General features: G+C 36.2%; 1 protein-coding gene across 3 annotated transcripts in view; it reads left to right on the top strand.

Moving 5' to 3' along the window:
* Window positions 1–24,750, top strand: part of UNC80 (unc-80 homolog, NALCN channel complex subunit) — a 224,490-nt gene that overhangs the window by 9,039 nt on the left and 190,701 nt on the right. For all 3 annotated transcript variants that reach the window (XM_049615007.1, XM_049615005.1, XM_049615006.1), the window contains exons 5-7: window positions 5,709–5,832; window positions 9,641–9,714; window positions 13,403–13,542. In XM_049615007.1, coding sequence (XP_049470964.1) covers window positions 5,709–5,832; window positions 9,641–9,714; window positions 13,403–13,542 — 338 coding nt within the window. The remainder of the gene's footprint in view (window positions 1–5,708; window positions 5,833–9,640; window positions 9,715–13,402; window positions 13,543–24,750) is intronic.

Genomic DNA, 24,750 nt, shown 5'->3' with positions numbered 1-24,750 from the left:
ATTTTTATTTTTAATTTATTATCATTATTTCTTTATGTGTCAATCTCTCCCATTAGAATCTCAATGGTTTGAGGGTGGGGAGTTATCACTGTACTCTGAATAGCTAACAGAGTATCGCAATTTTGTAGGTATCTAATCAATATTTATTGGGTGCATTAATTCATTAATCAGCAAATAAATCTAATATAAATGACTCATCCTTTTGTAAGACAGTGTATAATCAACTCAATGCACATTTTTCTATTATTTTAATTAAGTTTTTATTTAATTCTAGTATGGTTAACATACACTGTTACATAGGTTTCGGGTATACAATATAGTGATTCAACAATTCCATACATCACTCAATACTCATCACAACAAGTGTACTCCTTAATCCCCATCACCTATTTCACCTCTTCCCCCACCCACCTTCCCTCTGGTAACCATCAGTTTGTTCTCTACAGTTAAGAGTCGGTTTCTTGGTTTATCTCTCTCTCTTTTTTTTTTCCTTTGCTCATTTGTTTTGTTTCTTAAATTACACATATGTGTGAAATCATAGGGAATTTGCCTTTCTCTTACTTATTTCACTTAGCGTTATATTCTCTGGCTCCACCCATGTCATAGCACATGGTAAGATTTTATTCTCTTTTATGGCTGAATAATATTCCACTGTATATATCACATCTTCTTTATCCCTTCATCTATTGATGGACACTTGGGCTGCTTCCATAACCTGGCTATTGTAAATTTGTAAATAATTCTGCAAAAATATAGGGGTGCATGTATCCCTTTGAATTAGTATTTTGTATCTTTGGGGTAAATACCCAGTAGTACAATTACTGGGTCATAGGGTAGTTCTATTTTTAACTTTTTAAGCAACCTCCATACGTTTTCCACAGCAGCTGCACCAGTTTGCATATTTACCAATAGTGTAAGAAGGTTCCTTTTCATCCACATCCTCTCCAACACTTATTTCTTGTGCTTTTTATTTTAACCATTCTGGCAAGTGTGAAGTGACATCTCACTGTAGTCTTGATTTGCATTTCCCTGATGATTAGTGATGTTGAGCATCTTTTCATGTGTCTGTTGACCATCTGGATGTCTTTGGAGAAATGTCTGCTTATGTCTTCTGCCTACTTTTTAATTAGATTGCTTATTTTATGGGTGTTGAGTTTAATAAGTTCTTTATATTTTTGGATACTAACCCTTTATTGGATATGTTATTTGCAAATATCTTCTCCCACTCAGTAGGTGACCTTTTAGTTTGTTGGTTGTTTCCTTCACTGTGTAGAAGCTTTTTATTTTGATGTAGTCCCAATAGTTTGTTTTTGCTTTTATTTCTCTTGCCTCAGGAGACATGTCTAGAAAAATGTTGCTATGCCTGATGTCAGAGAAATTGCTGCTTGTGCTCTCTTCTAGGACTTTCAGATCTTTAATCCATTTTGGTCATTAATCCATTTTGGGTTTATTTTTGTGTATATGTAAGAAAGTGGTCCAGTTTCATTCCTTTGCATGTAGCTCTCTAGTTTTCCCAATGCCATTTGTTGAAGAGACTGTCTTATTCTCATTGCATATTCTTTCCTCCTTTGTCAAAGATTAATTGACCATATAATTGTGGGTTTCTTTCTGGGTTTTCTATACTGTTCCATTGATCTGTGTCTCTATTTTTGTGCCAGTTTGAATGCTATAGCTTTGTAGTATAACTTGAAGCCTGGAATTGCGATGCCTCCAGTTTTGTTTTTTCTTTTTCTTTTTCAATCTTTTCAAGGTTGCTTTGGCTATTCAGTGTCTTCTGTGGTCCCATACAAATTTTAGGACCAATTTTGTTTGTTCCAGTTCTGTGAAAAATGCTATTGATATTTTGCAGAGATTGCATTAAATGTGTAGATTGCTTTGGGTAATATAGACATTTTAATAGTATTTATTCTTCCAATCTGTAAGCATGGAATGTCTTTCCATTTTTTGGTATCATCTTCATTTTCTTTCATCAGTGTTTTATAGTTTTCAGGGTACAAGATTTTCACTTCTTTGCTTAAGTTTATTCCTAGATACTTTATTATTTTGGGTGCAATTGTAAATGAGATTATTATCTTAACTTATGTTTCTGTTGCTTCGTTACCAGTATATAGAAATGCAACAGATTTCTGTACATTGATTCTGTGATTTTAATTTATAACTTCCTCAAATATATTACATGAAACCAATAATCTAAAAATTCTGTCGCGTCGGGCTCTGTGCTGACAGCTCGGAGCCTGGAGCCTGTTTCAGATTCTGTGTCTCCCTCTCTCTGACCCTCCCCCATTCATGCTCTGTCTCTCTCTGTCTCAAAAATAAATAAACACTTAAAAAAAAAGAAAAAAAAAGAAATAAATAAAAATAAAAATTCTGTCAAATATATTATTTTCAGCTAGATTTAATTTTATTAGTGAAAAATGCTGAGTATTTATTACAACTAAGGAATTTAAATGGGATGTCATGATCTGATCATATTCAATTATGCCTCCAATAAATATTTGTTGAGTGCCTACTCTTTGATAGGCACTCTTAAGAGTGCTTTATTCAGCAGTGAATAAAACAAAATCCAAGCCCTTAAGGAGGTTTTTATAAAATCTGTATGTGTGAAGTAAACAACTTTAAAATGAAATTTAAGATAAGAATAATTTTTAAATTCGATTTCTCTAAACTACTAGTAAGCATATTTAGAATAGTTTCATGCTATCATGGAACAGGCTTTCAGTGAAAGTAAGAAATGCATCTGAAATGTGGGGATTTTGACTCTGCCGGTGTCTATGTCTTCTGGTTTTTCTAAGGACCTTACTAGACTACATGCCCACAGCTGTTTGAATGATACTGTCTTTTCCAGCTATCAACTTTCTGGCCATATGTGTATTCATAGCATTAGATGACCCACAAATGGGGACTCCAGAAGAAAAATTAGAGTCCCAGAATTTATGCATTCAGCCAATTTAAAAGGACTTACAAAGGAACATAGCAACATAAGAGGAGGCCATACATTTTGCAAGTGTTCAAGTCTGAAGAATGATTAGATTTAATTGGTGCTATTTTTGGAATGTAAACTATGCTCCATTAATCAACAAGTATGTATTGATGCTCAAGGAGAAATGTACAGAAGGAAATCTCAATGTGTCTCCATAAATATACAATCTAGTTGGAAATATATCAGATAAAATAATGACAGTAACTATCAGTGAGTGAATCAATTGAGACAATGTTAAAGGCCAGTGTTTCAGTATAAGAGGACTTACCTTCTGATGTAGTGTCCACTAGAGTTTTATTTGTGCCAAGATTACTTATGAGGAACATGGAAAAGGATGGAGTTCCAAAGGTATAAAAACCAGGTCAATTGAGATTTGACTTCCTGCATTTCTGGAGACAAATCAGATAAGCTTTGCTTACGTTTAATCCCCTGCTTGCTGGATCTAACACCACACATAATACTAGGTTCCCTTAACTTCAGACCCTCCTGTCAAGCTGCTTATTCAGTATCTCTAGTTGAATGTCTAACAGGTATCTCAAATTTAACATGTCTGAAACTAGGCTCCCGATATCCCCCAACCTGCTATTTCTTCATCTTGCCTATCTTTGTCAAAGCCAAAAATCTTTGACACCTCTTTCTCTCACCTTCCACTTCCAGTCAGTTCTGTAGACTATATTTTCAAAATGTATCCAGAATCTACCATTCTCATTTTGCCCCCTACCAACACCCTCCTCTAATCATCTTCTACCCTTCCTAAACAGACTCTCTTTCCACCCTTACCCTTTCTCAAACTATTCTTAATAGCCTCAGTAATCGTATCAAACGTACATCCAGTAATGTCATACCACTACTGAGAACCCTCCAGTGGTTCCCCATCTTAGTAACTGCTGAAGCTCTTAGTATGACCTATCAGGCCCTGTATTATTTGGAACTCAATGACTTCTTTGACCTTATTTTCTTTTTCTTCTACTCTTCTGCCATTTACCTGACTCTAGACACAGAGTCTCCTGGCTGTTTCTCAACACACGAGGCATATTTAGGACCTTTGTACTTACTGATTCCTTCTCATGGAATGTTTTTTTCTGAAATTATCTACTTGGCAGTTCCTTCATTCCATTCAGATCCTTTTACTTAAAGCTGCTTTCACAATAAGGGCTTTCCTGGCCATGCTGTCTAAAATATCAACACCTTGCCTGACACATCCCTTTGCCTGCTTTTCTTCTCTTTTGCACCAGGAGAGCAGGAATTTTTGTATGCATTGTTCACTGTTCTAGCCCAGAACTTAGAATAGTAGCAGGTATGCAGTAGGTGGTCTACAAATATTTGTAGAATGAATGTTGACTGAATTTGGCCAAGTGCTTTACATGCTTTTCCTAATACCTCTATAGGGAGTTCTAGATGCTTTCCCATTGTGGGCACTGCTGTAGTGCCAGGATCCTAGTCTATAGCTTACAGAAGAGGCCTTTCTGTATCAATGTGTGGATTTTATCAACCTTTCTAGCTGAAGTTTCCTTTGACACTGAGCCACGGTGATTCACCATTTTCAGGATGACTTTCCTTTTATTTTATTTATTTATTTTTTATTTATTTATTTATTTTTTACAATTTCTTCCTACATCTTATCCTTCTAGATCATTGGTCTTCAACCATGGCTACACATGAAAGTCAGCTGAGAACTGAGTGATTCTAATTTAATTGGTCTGGGCAGGGGAGGAAGTGACACCTGGGCCTCCAAAGCTGCCTAGATGATTATAATATGCAAGCTAGGGTTGCAAATCACTGCCCTAAGTGAATCTCTAGGTCTTGGTTGTGTTCATTAATTTGTGATAACATGCTCTGATTCCATCTCTATGTTTTTTTGAGAGACTGGGTTGTTAATTTATTTTTTTTAACTTTTTATTTTAATTCCAGTCAGTGGCTGAGTTGTTTAAAATGTAATTTCAGAATGTAATATATTTTTATTTACATAATATGAGATTGCATTTTAAATGATGTAACAATGAAGCAGAAAATGTGCTCCTTGGAAGAGAGCTTAAGTTGTAGATAGACTGAATGAGTATGAGTTGTGAGGTCTGTGCAACTCAGCAAGTACTTACTGAGCTCCTATTGTGCACCTAGTTTCTAATACTGTATTAAGCACTGTGATGATGCCGGGTGCTATGGAAGAGGGAGGATATCTGATAGATCCCTGCCCTCCAGGGATTAAAGATTGTTGAGAAACAACATAACAAAACAATATACTAGAAGGGCCTAAATATATGTTCCTGGTTATATGAAATGCAAAAACAAGAGATGGATTGGAGAATTAACAAGTCAAAATAGCCAATATCTGAGAATATTGATTTAAGAGGGAAAGAGAAGGACAATTAAATACTTAAGAGGAATAACAACAATAACCACAAGAGATCTGTCGAGACTCTTAAAATAAACAGGCCTTGATCACTGCTAACACAAAACAGTAATTGTGTTTCATGATTTGCCCAAAGCTGCATTTTAATTATTAATGTTGCCAAAAGCACACCACTGTGGTTTCCATAGTAATTGTGATGATAACAGGGCTATTGGTTTACCCTAGAAACACTCATCTGAGTGATGGAAGAAGGTCTAGAAGATCAACCCAACGTACCTTGACAATAATCTTGTGAATGATATTAATCATTGCAATGACTGGTCCTTTCAACCAGGTCTTACAAGCCAGTTATTGGACATAGATCTTCTCTTTCCCCAGGAATCGGACCTTACGTTCCGACTGGCCAGCGGGCTTGTTATATGGCAGCCCATGTGGGAGCACAGACAGCCCGAAGTCTCTGGCTTCACAGCACTGGTGAAACCCATCAGGAACATCATTACAGGTTCGTAATTTGGATGCCCAGTGGGATGGTCTTAGCAGACTCCCTCATATGCAGGAGTAAGGGTGATGAAATGATTTGCCCTTAAGGAACCAAGAGGAATGAGGTACCTGGATGGCTCAGTCCGTTAAGCAACTGACTCTAGATTTTGGCTGAGGCAATGATCTCACTGTTCATGAGTTTGAGCCCTGCATCAGGCTCTGGGCTGACAGCATGGAGCCTGCTTAAGATTGATTTCCTCTTTCACTCTCTGTCTGTCCTTCCCCACTTCTCTCCCTCTCTCTCAAAATAAATAAATAAACATAAAACAAAACAAAACAAAAGAGCCCAAATGTCTACCAACTGATGAACGGATAAAGAAGATGTGGTGTGTGTGTGTGTGTGTGTGTGTGTGTGTGTAATGGAATATTATTTGGCGATCAAGAAGAATGAAATCTTGCCATTTTCAGCAACGTAGATGGAACTGGAGTGTATTATGCTAAGTGAAATAAGTCAGTCAGAGAAAGTCAAATATCATAGGATTTCATTCATATCTGGAATTTAAGATACAAAACAGATGAACATAAGGGAAGGAAAGCAAAACTAATATAAAAACAGAGAAGGAGATAAACCATAAGAAACTCTTAAATACAGAGAACAAACTGAGGGTTGCTGATGGGGTGTTGGGTGGGGGTATGGGGTAAAGGAGTGAAGGGCCTTATGGGGGACACTTGTTGGGATGAGCACTGGGTAGTATATGTAAGTGATGAGTCACTTCATTCTGTTCCTGAAATTATTATTACACTATATGTTAACTAACTTGGATTTAAATTCTAAGAAAGGGAAAGAAGAAAGAAAGAAAGAAAGAAAGAAAGAACAAAAGGAAGGAAGGAAGGAAGGAAGAAAGGAAGGAAGAAAACCAAGAGGAAGAAAATTTCTCTAGAAAGTTATTATGTAAATGCCCTGGGCACAGGGCTCATTTACATATGATGAGAAACTCTAAACCAGGGGCACATGCTACTGAGTTGTGTGGCTTTGGATAAGTCATTTAAACTTCTTATATTTCAGTTTTCTCATGTGTAAAACAAGAGTTAAAATATAATGTTGCTACAACATTCAGGGTTGTTATGAAGAATAAGTGAATTAATTATATATAAAATTGCTTAGAAGAATGCCAGGCACATAGTAAGTAAATAAGCTATTATTATTATTATATCTTCATAATCATTATAGTAGACAGAGTCATAGATCCTTAACAATCTTACCTTAGTGCTTATTTGCTATCAAAGCATTTCACTACAGGAATTGTCTAATGAAATAATTTTATTGGTGAATTGTAGAAAGAGTAATAAATGATAGCTTGAAAAGTGCCTGGAAAGCTCAGGCTTCACTCCAGATGTATCACTTACTATGTATGTAACCTAACCTCTCTGAGTGTTTCTAGTTCTTTAAAATGGAGATAATAATACCACCTTATATGGCCTCATAGTGTGGAGTAAATAAGAATCCACATAAAGTACCCATTTTATAGTGAGTGCTTTATAAATTCAATCCTTCTATTCCCAACCAAAATTTTGGCATCAATAATAACATTTAGAAAGAGATAAATTGTGTGGTAAATATATAGAGGCATGATATATATACATCATTTGCTTACTTCCAAGGTTTTTCTACAGACAATGGAATATTACACATGTAAAAAAGCTTTGTAAGGGGAAGGAAGCCATAAACAAGTTTTTACATACTTTCCCCCTATCAAGTAACATACCTTTGCAAGGTACATAGTATGTTAAAGGATTTTCTGAACAAAAGATGGTAACATGCTCATAGTGACAAATCATGTTTGCTTATAGTAATTCACACAAAAGATACAATTTTTCATATAGTGAAAGTAGACTAATTCCAGAATTAATATGTGAACAATACATTAACTAGTGAAATAAATTATAAATTCAAGAGTAACAGTCTGTCATAACATTCAAATAGCAAGGACCTAAAGATGTCATAGCCAGAAGTGATCTACTTAGATTCCCTGGATAGAATGAGGTTAATTTCACAAAATTAAAACAATCTGAGAGTGAAGACAGATGTACAATATTAAAAAACTGAAAACAATAGAAATAAGACAAAGGAAAATAAAATATGCTACAGTAAAACAAAACTATTACTGAAAAAGCCATATCATTATGCTGATTAAGGATTTTTTTCATATTTGTTAAGTCCTATCACTTTCCTTATGAATTAAGAGGTCACTTTACATTTAGGTCATTCTCTCTCTCTCATTAATACATAAACTATCATTTAACAGATGTATTAAAAACTGTTAGGAAATAGTGTCCCTCATGAATCACTGGGGCTGTTCACTCCAACATCCTTTTGCCTTGGGATGATATTCAAAGTGGGTTCTTTTCCCCTCTGCCTGATGCCTGTGGATGTGAAATGGTGCCCAGCATCTGAGGTGAGATTAAACCCAGCTCAGACACGTGGCTAGAAGAAAAAGCAACGACACGTGGGTGGATGACATTCCCTAGGTCTCTTGTTTTGTGACCTTGGTAAATCACTTTCTCGGCATCTGTTTTGTTCACAATTCCAATACAGCATGGCCATCGTCACTTCCTACTGTTCCCAATCCTCAGGAAAAATGTAACTGATTTGACTTTTGCCGTAAGGCAAGCTTAAGGTGGTCATAAAAGCGCAACCTGGAGCCAGACAGCCTAGGCTGGAAACTTCATGTAAAGGCCAGATGATCTTGGGCAAGTTCAACTTCTTGTGCCTTAGTGTCTTTATCTGTAAAATGAATCTAATAATTTTCCATATGTTATTATTGGGTTATTGTAAAGGTTAAATGAGTTGAGACAGTAGTTCCCCCCTTATCTGTGGTTTTACTTTCTGCAGTCTCAATTACCCATGGTCCAAAAACAGATGATTCGCTCCTCCTGACAAACCGTCAGAAGGTCAGTAGTAGCCTAACACTATGTCACAATGGCTACATCATTCGCCTCACTTCATCTCCTCATGTAGGCATTTTACATCATTCTAAGAAGGGTGAATATGGTACAATAAAGTACTTTAAAAGAGAAAGAGACCACATTTACATAACTTTTATGACAGTATATTGTTAGAATTGTTCTATTTTATTGTTAGTGATTGTTGTTAATCTCTTACTCTGTGTAATTTATAAATTAAACTTCATCATAGGTATGCATGTATAGGAAACAGTATATGTAGGGTTCAGGAGTATCTGCAGTTTCAGGCATCCACTTGGAAAAGACCCCCTGCAGATAAGAGAGGAGCGCTGTATATGTAAAGTTCTTTAGTTTTTAAAAAATAAAAGAGAAAGAGAGCAGGGAGAGGCAGAGAGAGAGAGAGGGAGAGAGAGAATCCCAAGCAGGTTCTGCACCATCAGCACAGAGCCCAGTGCGGGGCTCAACCTCACAAACTATGAGGTTATGATCTGAGCCGAAATCAAGAGTTGGATGCTTAACTGACTGATCCACCCAGTCACCCCTGTAAAGTGACTTAAAAAGGACATGGCAGATATTTGGTACCATATAGATGTTAACCACTATTAAATTTAGTATTGACAACTTTTTAGCACCAATAGCCTTTTGAGTCAGAGTGAATAGATGAAGAAATCTACATTGTTATGATAACCTAGCAATACTAAGATTTTTTTAATTGGTTATTTGATTTCTTTTATAATATATGCTACTAAATATCTTCTTTCAGAATGACAATGATATGTAAAAATTATTTTTTGAGAAATTATTTAATAAAATGAGCATATTGTAATCTTATAAATTTTGCGATGATATTTCTTCCATCTTTGCAGCTAAGAGAAGCTCTCCTATCAACAGTCAAAGTCAAACCTGTGAATCACCAAATCAAGACCCAAGCCATCAAGAGGTGAGTTTATTGTGATCCTAGGAAGAAATGAGGTGGTCATTCCCTGGATGTGGTGTAGTGTGAAAGATAAGACATGAGTTCTAGAATAATACTACTTGGTTTCAGATCAAGCTCCTACTCCTGAATATAAAACTTTAAGAAGTCTCAACTTTACTATCTGTCAAGTATGGAAAATAATTTTATGCACTTTCCCAGTGTGGGAAGCCTGAAACAAGACAATGCATGACTGGTACTTTATCTTTGTGGCAAGTGTAATCAGCAGTGCTTTATCTCCATGCCTAGTGAATAATCAGGGGTGTTCTATCTCAATGGTTAAAGTGTAATTAGCAGTGCTTTGTCTCAATAGCTAACATGTGACATTCAATAAATGTTAGTTATCATTATTCATCCCACATAAAGTATCAAAATCTTCTAATATTTTTTAGGCAATCGTAATATAGGTAAGATAATGCTGCAGCAGGTGGGGAGGAGGGAGAAAGTAGAAAGGAGGCATAATGTATAGTCCTATCCCTTAGGTAATATAAAATTTCATGAAAAATCAAGACGAATCCACATAAAAACAATATATGTAATAAAAAAAGACTATAATTCAGTGAAAAATTTTCAAGCATTCTTTGATTTGGAAAAGAAAGAAATGAAGGCCAGGGTGGTTTGAAGCCACATAGCTATGACTACTGCCATTAGCTTAGTGTGGTTTTAGATGACCTGTCTTCATTTCCAGTCCAACATGTGCAAGATACAATTTGCTGCTTTCCATGAACATTGGATCCTCTTTCTAACTGATGCATTACTGTTAGCAGTGTCATCATCCTTTTTAGCCTCAAAACTGGAAATTTTGGAGTCCTATTATAGCTAATGTTTACTGAACTATTGCTAAATATAGACACTGTGATTTATATGCTCTATTTTATCTATTCTAATATATATATGTATGTATGTATATATATATATATATATATATATATATACACATTTTTTTTACTTTTAACGTACGTGAAATCAGATGTGTTTGATTATGTTGACTTCTTAAAATCTCCCTGCCTGGTAATGGTACTAATATGGTTGTCATTCTTGTACAGCATGAATTTGTCATTTCTGGCATTTAAATTTGTAGAATTGGGATTAGTGGCTTAGAAAAATATGTCAGAGGGAATAGTGGAGCACTCGTTTAAGAAATAACATTTTTGACACAGAGGAAGTTACTCTATAGAAAGACATGTGTCAAAAACTCTGAGTGGAATTTTTAAAATTTTTTAATTAAAAAATTTTTTTTAAATAATCTATTGTCAAGTTAGATAACAAAAAGTGTGTACAGTGTGCTTTTGGTTTTGGGGGTAGATTCCCATGGTTCATCGCTTACATACGACACCCACTGCTCATCCCAGCAAGTGCCCTCCGCAATGCCCATCACGCATTTTCCCCTCTCCCCCTTGAGTTGAAACTTAGAAATTTCAAGAATACCTACATCAATTTATTTCACTTATATCTTCCTTTTTACATATACACAGAATGGATGTATAATCAAAAGCTACACCTAAATAAGTCTAAGATAGTGCTTGTAATAAGTATATTAGAGAAAGTCCTCACTGGAAAGTGTCCTAGTTTAGCTAACGGAGTTTTTTTTTTTCCTTCTTAATTGCACATAAAAAAATGGTGTATCTTATAACTGCTGACATCTTAGATACAACAAAATATATCTGTTTTGTACTCCTTAGTCCTCTCAATTTGATTTCTTGCTGAGTCACGTCGTTTTATCTTGTAATGTGGCTCAGATGTGCTCTTTATTCTCTACGCCCGCCACTGCCCTCTAAATCCAGGTCCTCAAAACTAGATTGCAGCTGGAACCACCTAATTGGATTTTTCTACCTTTAGCCTCTCCTGCTTCACATAAATACCACTTAATAATGCCTGACTAATCTTCCTAATGCATCATTTATTTATTAACTTATTCCACAGAGGCTTATTATATGCAAGGTGCCATTCTTTCTTTATATCCTTGTTCCCTAGAAACCTCTAGTGGATTTTTTTTTCCATCACTTCAAGACCAAACTCCTCTCCCTGCCTCTCCGTGCCTTCTACCACCTGGCAACATTTTTCTTAAGTGACTTTGTTTACACCTTCAGTTATTTAAGCCCTGCTTCCAATATACAGAGCATGCTTCTTTAGCCTCTGGGTCTTTGCTCAGATTGTTTCCTCTAAGTGGAATGTTATCTTTCCTCCTCATTGCCTGTCTACATTTTATCTTTCTTTTAAGGACCAATTAAGATTTCAACTCCCCCATGAACTCCCGTCTAATTATTCTAAATCTGCACTGCCCAATATGGTAGCCACTAGGCCCATGTGGCTACTGAATACTTGAAATAAGGCTAGTCTGGGGGCACCTGGGTGGCTCAGTCGGTTAAGAGTCAGACTTCATCTCAGGTCATGATCTCACAGTTTGTGGGTTCGAGCCCCGGATTGGGCTCTGTGCTGACAGCTCGGAGCCGGGAGCCTGCTTCAGATTCTGAGTCTCCCTCTCTCTCTGCCCCTCCCCACTCATGCACTCGTGCTCGCTCTCTCTCTCTCTCTCTCTCAGAAATAAACATTAAAAAAAAAAAGAAATAAGGCTGGTCTGAACTGAGATGTATTGTAAGTATCAAATGTACAACTGAACTTTGACAACTTAGGAGGGGAAAAATGTAAACATCTTGATGATAATTTTTATAGCAATTACATGTTGAAGTGATAATTTGGGGTTACACAGAATAATTGTTAAAATTAATCTCACCTATTTCATTTTCTAATATTTCTAATCTTAGGTGTGTGTCTCATGTTTTGTAGCTTGTATTACATTTCTGTTGGACATGCTACTCTAATCTACACTCATTTGTCTTAAAATTTAACCATAAGTTCTTGATTTCAAGGTTCAGGTTTATGCAATACTTTTTATCTCTCAAATTGCCTAACATGAGGCAAACATAGCATACTCATGCTAAGGGAGTTTTCGATCTAGTTCGGAAGACTTATTTTATGAAATTTTTAGCCGTATTGGTCCCTCTATGCATCATTACTGGACAGTGCTTTCTTATTTTACATATGAAGATGGAAATTATAAGGACTAAAGTACTATGATAAGCTGAGGGTCTTTACACTTGAGTGAAGAATTTCATCTGTAACACCTATGGAAAGATAATGTCATATTTCCTGAGCAGAGTTACATTTATTAACTAAATGTAATTAAAACAAACTACTCTGTAAGAAAATGACTGAACTTGTGCATAACAAATCAGAAAAAAGATCATCGTATCCAATTGGAAAAATGTATAACATCTTCCTTTAATGAGTGACGGTACTATTCAGTTCATCTCAGTATTGGCATATCTTTGATGAGTTTTTGGTTTATAACTCTTCCCCGGCAGCTACTGGATATAAAAGTTAAAAAGAAAAGAATCAAGGGCAAAATGAAATAACATATATGAAAGTACTCACCTGAATGCTTAAAATGGTATACATTGTTCTCTAGAAGTGTTTCCATTCCCTCTTAAATGAAGGCAAAGTCCCTTGGTCTATGACATTGTAGTTAGCTGTGTTACAAAGAAAAATTTTCTATTTTAAAAAACAATGTATGTCATATGATAGCTAATTCTAAAGGATATACCTAAAGAAAAAATAAAAAGAAGAACTAATCTGCTATCTCCCCCTCCCGAAGGGATTCCAGGTGGTCTGTGAAACATTCCAGTCAGATCCCATCTCTCCCAAGGCCACCATTTCAGGCTGCCACCGTGGAAACTCCTTTGATGGAAGCCTGTCCTCCCAAACTTCCCAGGAAAGAGGCCCATCACATTCCAGGTACATGATTGCAATGTTCGGGGCAAAAATATTTCCCTGGTCACTCAAAGTTAGATATACGTATTTAGCTACTTGCATGGTCTCTGTTCCTTAGTAAGTGTCAGTGCATGATATGTGTATTCTTGGTCATAGTATAATTAGATTAATAATTCCAGAAATGTGCTATGAATTATTCTCATTTAAACAAACTTGGGTGGAAGTGGGCAGACATCTGATAATGAGATGTCTGAATTAGATTATATTTTAAATATTTAAATGCAGAACCTCAAATTATGCTATCAAATACCATGCTGCAAGGATGTGACAAGATCCGCTAATTTAATGTGTAAAAATACTTTATCTGATCCTTGTATTAAAATGGATACTTTTAAAGTATGCATAGAGAATTGAAAAGGCTGTTCTTTGTAAAGGCTACAACACCATCCTCCTTAGCTTGTGTGTGTGGTAAATTTGCTTAAAAATGCCTTCCCTTGAGACAAACATTAAGCCACTTCTTCTTGTTCTCCATTGAAATGGTGGAAGACTGAATTTATGAGGTTTGCTTTGAACCCAACTAGAAACCACACTTAACTGCCAGGAGTCCCTGAGACTGTGTATCTCTACACTCGAACTTGACGTGTAATTTACATGCCATAAAATTCACTTATTTGAAGTATACAATTTAATGACTTTTAGCAGATTTATAGAACTGTGCAGCTACTCCCAGAATCCAATTTCAGAACATTTCTATCACCCAAAAATATCCCTTATACCCATTTCAGTCTCTCCCAGATGATCGCCCTGCTGCAGATAATCACTTAATGTATCTTCTGTCTATATAGTTGAAATTTAATGGAATTTTCAAATACATTGAGTTATACCATATATGATCTTCTACATCTGGCTTCTCTCACTTAGCATAATACTGTAGAGGTTTATCTACATTACAGCATGTACAAGTTGTTCCCTCCTTTTTACTGCTAAATAGTATTCTATTGTATGGATATATCACATTTGAGTTATATACCAGTAGATGAATACTTGGGTTGTTTTGACTTTTTGTTTATTATGAATAATGTTGCTATGAACAGTTACATACAAGTTTTTGGGCAGGCATATGTTTTCAGTTCTGGTATCCTAAGTAGATACCTAGGTGTAAAATGGCTGGGTGGTATGGCAAATTTATGTTTAATTTTTTAAGAAACTGCCAAACTCTTTTCCAAAATGGCTGCACCATTTTACGTCCCCATCCGAAACGCATGAGGGATCATTGTTTCTCTATATCCTTGGCAGCACTGTCTCTTTTCCTGTAGCCATCCTAGTGGGTGTAAAGTGAGATCTGATTGTGATTTTAGTTCATATTTTCCCTAATGACTAATTGTGTGAAGGTGCTTATTAGCTATTTGAATATCTTTTGTGGTGAAATGTCTATTCAACCCTCTTGCCCACATGTTAACTGGGTTGTTCATCTCCTTATGATTGAATTGTAGGAGTTTTTTAATATATTCTGGATGCAAGTCCTTTCATCCATGGACTTATCCACAGATATTTCCTTTCAGTTTTATCTTACCTTTTCATTTGGTAATTTTTAAATGATCTACCTCCTTCTGGCACCAGAACCAGGCTACATGGGCATAGCATTTTTTAAAGATTTCTTAGAATTGTTGAAAGCATGAAGTTATATGAATATAATTGCTTTTTAACCCAAATACTACTATATTGTGCTTTTAAAAAATAATATGCAAAGAGTTTATCTTTGTGTCTTTATTTTGGACTTTAAAATAGGCAAGTGTCCTAGTTGAATGATCTTTTGCTGGTTGAGAATATGAATGTGACAGTAACATTAGTTGTGTAAGCAGAGATTGTATTTTTTCATAGGATTTACTGTACTAGGTCATTAGTGATAATGGGTACTTAAAATCATATAATTTTTTTCTTTACTTATTTATTTTGAGAGAGAGAGTGGGAAGGGACAGAGAGAGAGAGAGAGAGAGAGAGAGAGAGAATCCCAAGCAGGGGTTGGGCTCAAACCCATAAACAGTGAGATCATGACCTGAGCAGAAATCATCAGTTGGACACTTAAATGACTGAGCCACCCAGGCGCCCCTAAAATCATATCATTTTTTCTGTGGAAGAGCCCTGTGAAGATAACCAACTCCATCCTGACAACATTTTCACCACCTGAACACTTTCAGCAATGAGGAATTTTGTACTCTTGAATGAAGTTCATTTCGTTTTTAGATAGCTCTATTTAGTGTCATGTCCTTCTTATATTTGACCAAAGTTTGCTTTTCTGTAATTTCTGACTATGGTTCTTATATTAGTTTTCTACTGCTGTGTAACAAATTACAACAATTTACTGGCTTAAAACAACTTACATTTATTATTTCACTATTTCTGTATGTCAGAAATATAAATGCAATTTAGCTGGGTTCTCTGCTCTCGGGTCTGACCAGGCTAAAATCCAGATGTCAGGATTGACTGTGGTGTCATCACAGGTTCAACCAGGGAAAGATCATATACAAGCTGCCTCAGGTTCTTGGCCGAAGATTGAGCTTCCTGTTTTCCTGTTGACAATTGTCTGGGGCCTACTCTCAACTTCTAGATGCTGCCCACAGTCCACTGCCATGTGGCCCTCTCCATAGTTACCTTACAACAGGGCAGAGAAATTCTAATTACAGCCTACGACTACAGAAACTTTATAATATAACATAATCACAGGCATGACATCTCATCACCTTTCTGATATTCTGTTGGTTATAAGAAAGGCACAGATCTACCTACACTCAGGAGAAGAGGATTATAGAGGGTGTGACAACCATCAGATGGGAATCAGGAGCGGCTCTCCTAAGTGTGTTTACCACAGTCCTTTTAAAGATGTAGAGACGCTTCCCGTATTAATTTTCCACTTATTCAAAAGTCGCTATTATGAATCTCTCTCTCTCACACACACACACACACACACACACACACACACACACATACCCCAAGGCTTCCATTTTATTTGATAACAACAATAACTCACTAACAAAGTTGTCAAGGGCATAATTAAATCAGATTTAGGGAAAAGGTAGTTGCTTTGGTTACAGACTTCATTTTAAGTATACAATATAATGATTCAACAATTCTATACATTTCTCAATGCTCAAGATAAATGTACTCTTAATCCCCTTCACCTATTTCATCCCTCCCCTACCACCTCCCCTCTGGCAACTACCAGTTATCTGTATTTAAGAGTTTAGTTTTTTTGGTCTTTTTTTTCTTTGTTCATTTGTTTTGTTTCTTAAATTCCAAATATGTGTGAAATGTGAAATCCTATATGGTATTTGTCTTTCTCTGACTTATTTCACTTAGCATTATACCTTCTAGGTCCATTCATGTTGTTCCAAGTGGCAAGATTTCATTATTCTTCATAGCTAATATTCCATTGTATATATATGCCACATCTTCTTTATTCATTCATCCATCTATGGAGGGACACTTGGGTTGCTTCCATGTCTTGGCTATTGTAAATAATGCTGCAATAGACATAGGGATGCACGTATCTTTTCAAATTAGTGTTTTCATTTTCTTTGGGTTAAATACTCGATATGGAATTACTGGATCCCTGTAATTCTATTTTTAATTTTTTGAGGAACCTTCATACTGTTTTCCACAATGGCTATACCAATCTGCATTCCCACCAACAGAGCACAAGGGCTCTTTTTTCCCCTACATCCTTGTCAACACTTGTTATTTCTTTTCTTTTTCACTTTAGCCATTCAGACAAATGTAAAGTGATTTCTCATTGTGGTTTTAATTTTCATTTCCCTTACGGTGAGTGATGTTGGGCATCTTTTCATGTGTTTATTAGCTATCTGTATGTCTTCTTTGGAAAATGTGTCTATATAGATACTTTGCTCATTTTTAATCAGATTAGGTTTTGGGGGGTATTGAATTGTATACATTCTTTATACATTTTGGATATTAACGCTTTATTGTCTATATCATTTGCATATGTCTTCTTCCATTCAGTAGGTTGCCTTTTTGCTTTGCTAATGGCTTCCTTCTCTGTATAAAACCCTTTTACTTTGGTGAAGTCCCAACAGTTAAATTTTGCTTTTGCTTCCATTGCCTCAGGAGACATCTTCACAAATGTTGTGATGGCCAGTGTCAGAGAAATTACTGCCTATGTTTTCTTCTAGGAATTTCATGACTTCAGGTCTCACATTTAGGTTCCTAATCCATTTTGAGATTTTTTTTGTGTATGGTGTAAGGAAGTGGTCCAGTTTCATTCTTTTGCATGTAGATATCAGTTTTCCCTGCAACATTTGTTAAAGAGACTGTCTTTTCCCCATTGTATATTCTTGCCTTTCATCATAGACTAATTAACCATGTAAGCATGGGTTTATTTCTGAGCTATTTTGTTCTGTTGATCTATTTATTTATTTTTGTGCCACTACCATATTGTTTGTATTACTATAGCTTGGAAGGATATCTTGAAATCTGGGATTGTGATACCCCAGCTTTGTTCTTTTTCATGACTGCTTTGCTAGTTAGGGTCTTTTGTTTTTCCATAGAAATTTTAGGATTATTTTTTCTAGTTCTGTGAAAAATGGTGTTAGCATTTTGGTAGATATTGCATTACATTTGTAGATTTGCTTGGGTGATACGGGTATTTCAACAGTATTTGTTCTTCCAATCCATATCTTGTAAGTGTATGTTAGACATAGGTTGTAGCAGCATCAAAGTTTTGTCCTTAAAGAGCTGACTTTCTTTAAAGGTAGACAGATAATGGGGCGCCTGGGTGGCTCAGTCGGTTGAGGTTCTGACTTTGGTTCAGGTCATGATCTCGCGGTCTGTGAGTTCGAGCCCCATGTTGGGCTCTGTGCTAACAGCGCAGAGCCTGGAGCCTGCTTCGGATTCTGTGTCTCCTTCTCTCTCTGACCCTCCCCCATTCATGCTCTGTCTCTCTCTGTCTCAAAAATAAATAAACGTTAAAAAAATAAAATTAAAAATAAATAAAGGTAGACAGATAAAAGAGTAATTGAGTAAAATTACTTGTAGACTTCTTTAAGACTATGAAACAAAAGCAAAGTAAAAGGATGAGAGGTGGGTTCTTTTTCATTGAGACTTGAATGATATAAAAGAGACAATCTCAGGAAGATCTGAGAAGAGCAATGTAGGCAGAAGGAGCACATCCAAAGGTTCTGAAATGGTAATAAACTCAGCATGTTTTGGGAACATCAATAAGGCAGTGTGAACTGGCAGTAGCACTGAGCAAGAGGGTACAATGCAGGTCAGAGAGGTTGTGAGGGGTCTGATCACATGGGAGCCAAAAGGCCATGTTAGGAAGTTTGGCTCTGTTCCAGGAGTGATGAAAAAACACTGGAGTTGTTGGAACAGTGGAGTGACATTAACCAAATTGCATGTTTTAAAGGTAATTTCAGAGAGTTCATGGAAAATAGACTTGGGAGGCAAAAGTGGACCCAGAGACTAGTTAGGAGACTGTTGCAATGGCCCAGGTGAGATAGTATATGCCTTGGTCAAGGTGGTAGTAGTATAGGTGGAAAGGCTGAGATGAGACTGAAACTGGGATTCATTTACAGGGTAAAGCTGACATGACTGGATTTGGGGAGTGAGAAAAAGAAAGGAGTCAAGCATAACTGAAGATTTTGGCTTGAGCAGTTGCATGAATGGTGATTAAATTTGTGAGATAAGGAAAGCGGATAAAAAGTTTATATAAAAATACTTGAATCTTCTTACTTCCGTGTATCTCCAAGGCCACCACCATCATTCAAGCCACTCATTTCCCTGTGCCTGGAGTACTTCATTAGCCCACTGATTCACCTCCTGTGATTCAATCTTGCCACCATCCAATATAGAACATACAGAGTAAAAATAAAAAAACAAACCATGACACTTCTACTCTTGAATTCTTTTAATGCTATCCATTGCTATCAAGATAAAATTCAAAATCCTTGAGGTACCCCTCAAGCCCTGCGCATCATTTGGCTGCTGTCCAGTTCTCTAGTGTGACATTATACTGCTACCCACACCTCAGTGACTAAACTTCAACCTTTTTTTAGACTTTCAAACTTCCCCTTAGCTCTGAGATTTGGAGTATGTTATTCCATCTGTCTGCATCGTTCTTCCATCTATCTTCACTTAACCAATTCCTCTTCCTTTAAGACTCAATCTAAATATGATTTCTTTACTCCCTAGAGAGGCTTTGGCAGATGTTTAACACTTTCACAGAACTCCATGTTTTCTCTTACAGCATGAGTAGCAAACATGATATAAATAGTTGTGTGACAATTTGTCTAATAGTTATCTCCTCCACTAGACTGTAAAATCCACACACAAGAGAAAATACCAAGTCTCTTCCACTCCTTCCTCTCTTTAGTACCTGGTACATGACCTTCAGTGAAGTGTACTGAATAAGTGAAAGAGTTTAATTTTTATAACATCCATGAAAAGACCTTATTCCTCTCTTAAAGATGAGGAACTGAAGCAAAAAAAGATTAAATGGTTCCCCCAAGGGCATACACAGGAATTGGAAAAGCTAGATTTGGGCCCATTCTAACCAACTCCATGGTCCACAATCTTCTCTCTTACCTCATAAAGAGGTAGGTCTAAACCTTTCCATATATTTTCTTTAGCTTCTCTTCCATGGCCCTCTAATTTGTCCTTTATTTCTACTAACTCAGAAATTAGTAAATATAGGACCAGATATGTGATTTTCATATGTCTGCATCTTTTATAGACTTACCAAGAAACCCCATTGGAGTTAAATCAGTGTATCAGTTATCTGTTGTTGCATAACAAATTACTCTGAGGTTGAGTGACTTAAAACGGCAAACATATATTATCTCACAGTTTCTGAGGGTTATATATCCAGACCACCAGCTTTGCTGCAGTCTTTTTTGGCTCAGAGTCTCTTATGAGGTTACATTTAAGATGATGTCTGGGACTGCAGTCATCTGAAGGCATGATTGAATTGGAGGATATGCTTCTAAGATCACTCTGGTGGCTTTTGCCCAGATGCTTCAGATTCAGATGCCCCTCCATAAGGCTGTTCACAATATGGCAGATGACTTGGCACAAAATGAATGGTGTGTGTGTGTGTGTGTGTGTGTGTGTGTGAGAGAGAGAGAGAGAGAGAGAGCTGGGGGCGGGGGGTGGAGAGAGGTCTTTTATAACTAATTTCAGGAGTAATATACCACTATTTCTGTCATATTCACACAGACCAACAGAACATATTTTAGAAAAAAACTGTACAAAGCATGGTCAATGGAGAGATCTTAGAATCTGCTACTATAGTTTGCCTCTGGTCCCTAGTGATTTCCACCTCTTCCACATGCAAAAAAAATTTGCTCTCACCAAGATTGCCAAAATCTCATCCAATTACAAGATCAAGTCAAAGTCCCGATCTCATCATCAAAATCAGATCTAGTTGCAAATAAGGTACCTCATGTGTACGATTTAAGCCAATTCCTTAATTATAGTTCTTTTCAATCCATGCATCTGTGAACTAAAGAGATAAGTTATCTGTACCTAAAACACCCAAATACAATGGTGGAATAGGCACATGATAACTGTTGTGAACATGCCTATTCAAAAGGAGAACATAGGCACTGGTCCATAGCAAGTCTGTAATCAAGCTGGACAAATATTGGAAAATTCTTGATTAGATCTCAGTCCTATTCTTGCCCATGGCTCTTAGCTCCACCCTCTGGGCTATTGATTGCATGCTCTAGGTCAACTTTCATTTTTTTAAGAAGGATAGATGTGTTTATAGCTGAGTAGTTTTCTCAGCTTGGTTCCTGCCAGTAAAATTTGGGGGGTACAAAGCCTCTTTTAATTCTATACTGCTTTCGCAGTGTTTTTGTTACATAAAATTCTTTAAAAACTTTGGCAGTCCAAAGTGAATCTTATTGGGCCCCAGTAGAACAGACAAGTCTCTTTAAGGTAATCCTTTCTCTAACTTGGAAGAAGGTTGAAAAACAACACCCTCAAGTTTCTTTGAAACCCCCCCTACTTTTTTACATGTGAGTCACACTTTCAAAACCTTGAGTTGGCCTTTTGTCTCATGGAATAATATTCGGAGGCAAGACCTTAGATCATTCTGAAGGCCTAAAAAGATTTTACAGCTTCGCCCTTGACTTTATCTTTAGACCATGTTTTTCCAGAAATGCCCTAGATTAGATGTTTGCTCAGAAGTCATTTCTTAATTTTAGCATTACTTCCCATCTGGAGAAGCTGAACGTTTTCAGAATCATCAAGTCCTGGGTCTTTAGTTTTTAACAGTTCTTCAGTTAGGTCATATCTTTCAATCTTCTATAAGCAGCAAGAAGAAATCAGAAGACACCTTCAACACTTTATTTGGAAGTTTTAATTGGATCATCTATGCTCTTAAGCCTGTTTCTTTAACTTTCCACAACACAGCAGGCAGCTTTTGCCACTATATAACAAGGATCCTTCTTCTTCCTCTTTTCAATGTCATGTTCCTTACTTCCCTTTAAGCCCTTAAAGGTCTCCAACAGACTCCTTAAAGTTCAGGATTTCCAGTAGTAATTTGTGCAAGGCAATTTATGCTTTTATTTTTTAACACACTCTTCAAAGCCTTTACAGTCTCTGCTACTGCCTGATCCCAAAACCATTTCCAAAATTTAGGATATTATCTTGGTATTCAAGTCTGTATTCTCTATCAATTGCTATATAACAAATTACCCCAATTTCTCAAAAGCTTAAAACAAAAGACATTTATCATCTGACATAGTTTCTGAGGGTCATGAATCCAGAAAGAGCTTAGCTAAGGGGTTGCAGCTCAGGGTCTGTCAAGATATTGCCTAGGGCTGCCATCATCCAGAAGTTCGACTGGGTTTGAGAGTCTGCTTTCAAGATCACTCAGATGGCTGTTGACTAGAAGCTTCAGTTCTGCAGCATCTGGGCCTCTCCATAGGGCTGCTCATGACATGCTAGCTAGCTTCCCCGAAAACAAATTATCGTATAAAGAGAGGGAACAACCAAGATCAGTGCTTTGGTGTCTTTCAACCTAATCTCTAAAGTGACATGTTGTCATTTCTATATGCTGTGGATCATGCCAACACTGGTATAGAGAAGGGATCACAGGAGGGTGTGAATACCAAGAAGCAGGAATCATCGGAGCCTATTTTGGAGGCTGGCTACAACAACGATGATGATAATGTCACCATAATTTTATAGGTAATTATTACAACTATATCTGTACATTTTCTTCATTATTGAGTATTCTCATATTCCTCCTTCACTAATTCTGTTCTACACAATTTCCAAAAAGGTTAAGTGTAAGTAGTTTCTTACCTCAAATACTTTGGCCTGACTTTTAAAAATTATTAAAAACAATATCAGGGTGAAATCTTGAGGTCTTAAAATATCTAGGAGCTTACAGTTTTACATATTTTTTTCAGCCATGGTATGCATTAGAAATTTGCAAATATAAATAGCATGTGATATTTCTTTGACAAACTGCAAAGTTCAAGGTTTCCTGTTTGTGGAAGAATGTTGTTTTTTCCATTCTCTGAGATTACCACACTCAAGCATCTATACGCATATGCATTTCTTGACGCATACAGTCACCCACAGCACACCCACAGTCACATATGTGAATTAGACATGAATCAGTGGCACTTTAAAAGAATGAATTAGGTCTTCTCTCTGCCTAACTGCAGTGGCTGGTTACCATGGAAATGATACATAAGGTAGACCTTTCAGAAAATGCTAATGTTAATATGTCTTTGTTGGAAGAGTTCATGTATTAATCAGAAATGAAGAGAACTTTAATAATAAAGCAATGCAAATAGCTTAGAAACAAAAGCTGTCTGCTCGGATCAAACAAATACAATTCATCATCTCTTTTGCCCTGACCTTGACAGGACAGAACATCACTCTTCCCTGAACTCTGCAATCAGTGAGCAGGTAGCTAGTTTTTTTTCAATCAATGTGAGATTTCATCTTCAATTACCATATGCACAGACTTAATTTCTGCTTTGTTAAATATTGTATGCAGTCAAAACTGATTTCTACAATTCTCTGCCTCCACAGATTATTATTTCCAGAGTGTTTTTCTGCCTTGGATGTTCTCTACTAGCATCCCCCAACTCTAATTAATAATAACTTGATTTCCTGAAGCCATAGTTACACGGAATATATATAAAAGAAATTCTTAGCTTTTTGACAGCCTTTTTTGATCATAGTGTATTATTTATTTTATGCATATAAAAGAATTATATGCTAATTATAGAAAAAATTTAAAGGTATAAAAAATTTTTTAAGTAAATATCATCGATGAGCTCATCAGCAGTATTTAAACACCATTAATTTTTTGTATGTATAATTCTCTTTGTTATTTTTATAGCATTCTCTTTGTTTATTACATAGCATTTAGAATAAAAGTTGTCTTCATACTTTTATAAAATCTTCATTTTTTTCTACAAAATAACTTACAGAACAATAGAATATTAGTTAGTAAGAACATTTCTACCATATCACACAATGATAGCCCCCATACCATCTTTTTCCAGTTATGTAAGTTTTTCTCTCATGTATTAATTAGATTGCTAATTAAAATGACTTTTACTGGTTGTTTAGTGACAAGACGATTGTCTGATAATGCTGTCATAAGTGAAATTAAACATTTATTGATGATTCTTGCTTTTTATTGACTACTCAGTCCAGTATAGCTCACACTTTACGATAAATAAACTCGTGCTTGAATAGCACCTCAAATGAAGGTACTTTGGATTATAAATATTTGCTACAGAATGTTCCTCATTGTTGTTTCAAATGGAGTCTCTTTAAATGTTAAGCAATTGAGATGTGAATTTACTTAACAAATTTTTATTGCCTTAAAGACTCATTTTCAGTCTCAGATCACAGCCTTGTTGGTGGACTCTTGCTGTCATGCAGTCCATCCTTAGCTGAACTGACATGATTTGTCAGGAAGTAGTTAATGACCATGGGACTCCACTGTATAGTTAATAATTACTTTCATCAAATAAATATTGTAGGTAGAGAAAGACATAAATTTAGTCATCTGGCACCCTTAGGGACAAAACTGTCAACATATCATTCCAGTTAGTGTTTCCATATAGGAATTATTTTGGATGTTGGCCTATCAGTACAAAAGTCATGCATTGGATGTTTCTCTAGGGCAATTGTCCTCTAAGCTTGTTAAGAGTGTTTAAGAATTGCCTGGAGATATTATCT

This window comes from Panthera uncia (genome assembly GCF_023721935.1).
Source record: "Panthera uncia isolate 11264 chromosome C1 unlocalized genomic scaffold, Puncia_PCG_1.0 HiC_scaffold_3, whole genome shotgun sequence".
NCBI classification, from domain to species: domain Eukaryota; kingdom Metazoa; phylum Chordata; class Mammalia; order Carnivora; family Felidae; genus Panthera; species Panthera uncia.
Note: the sequence above shows the minus strand (reverse complement) of the source record. Positions and strands in the feature narration are given on the sequence as shown.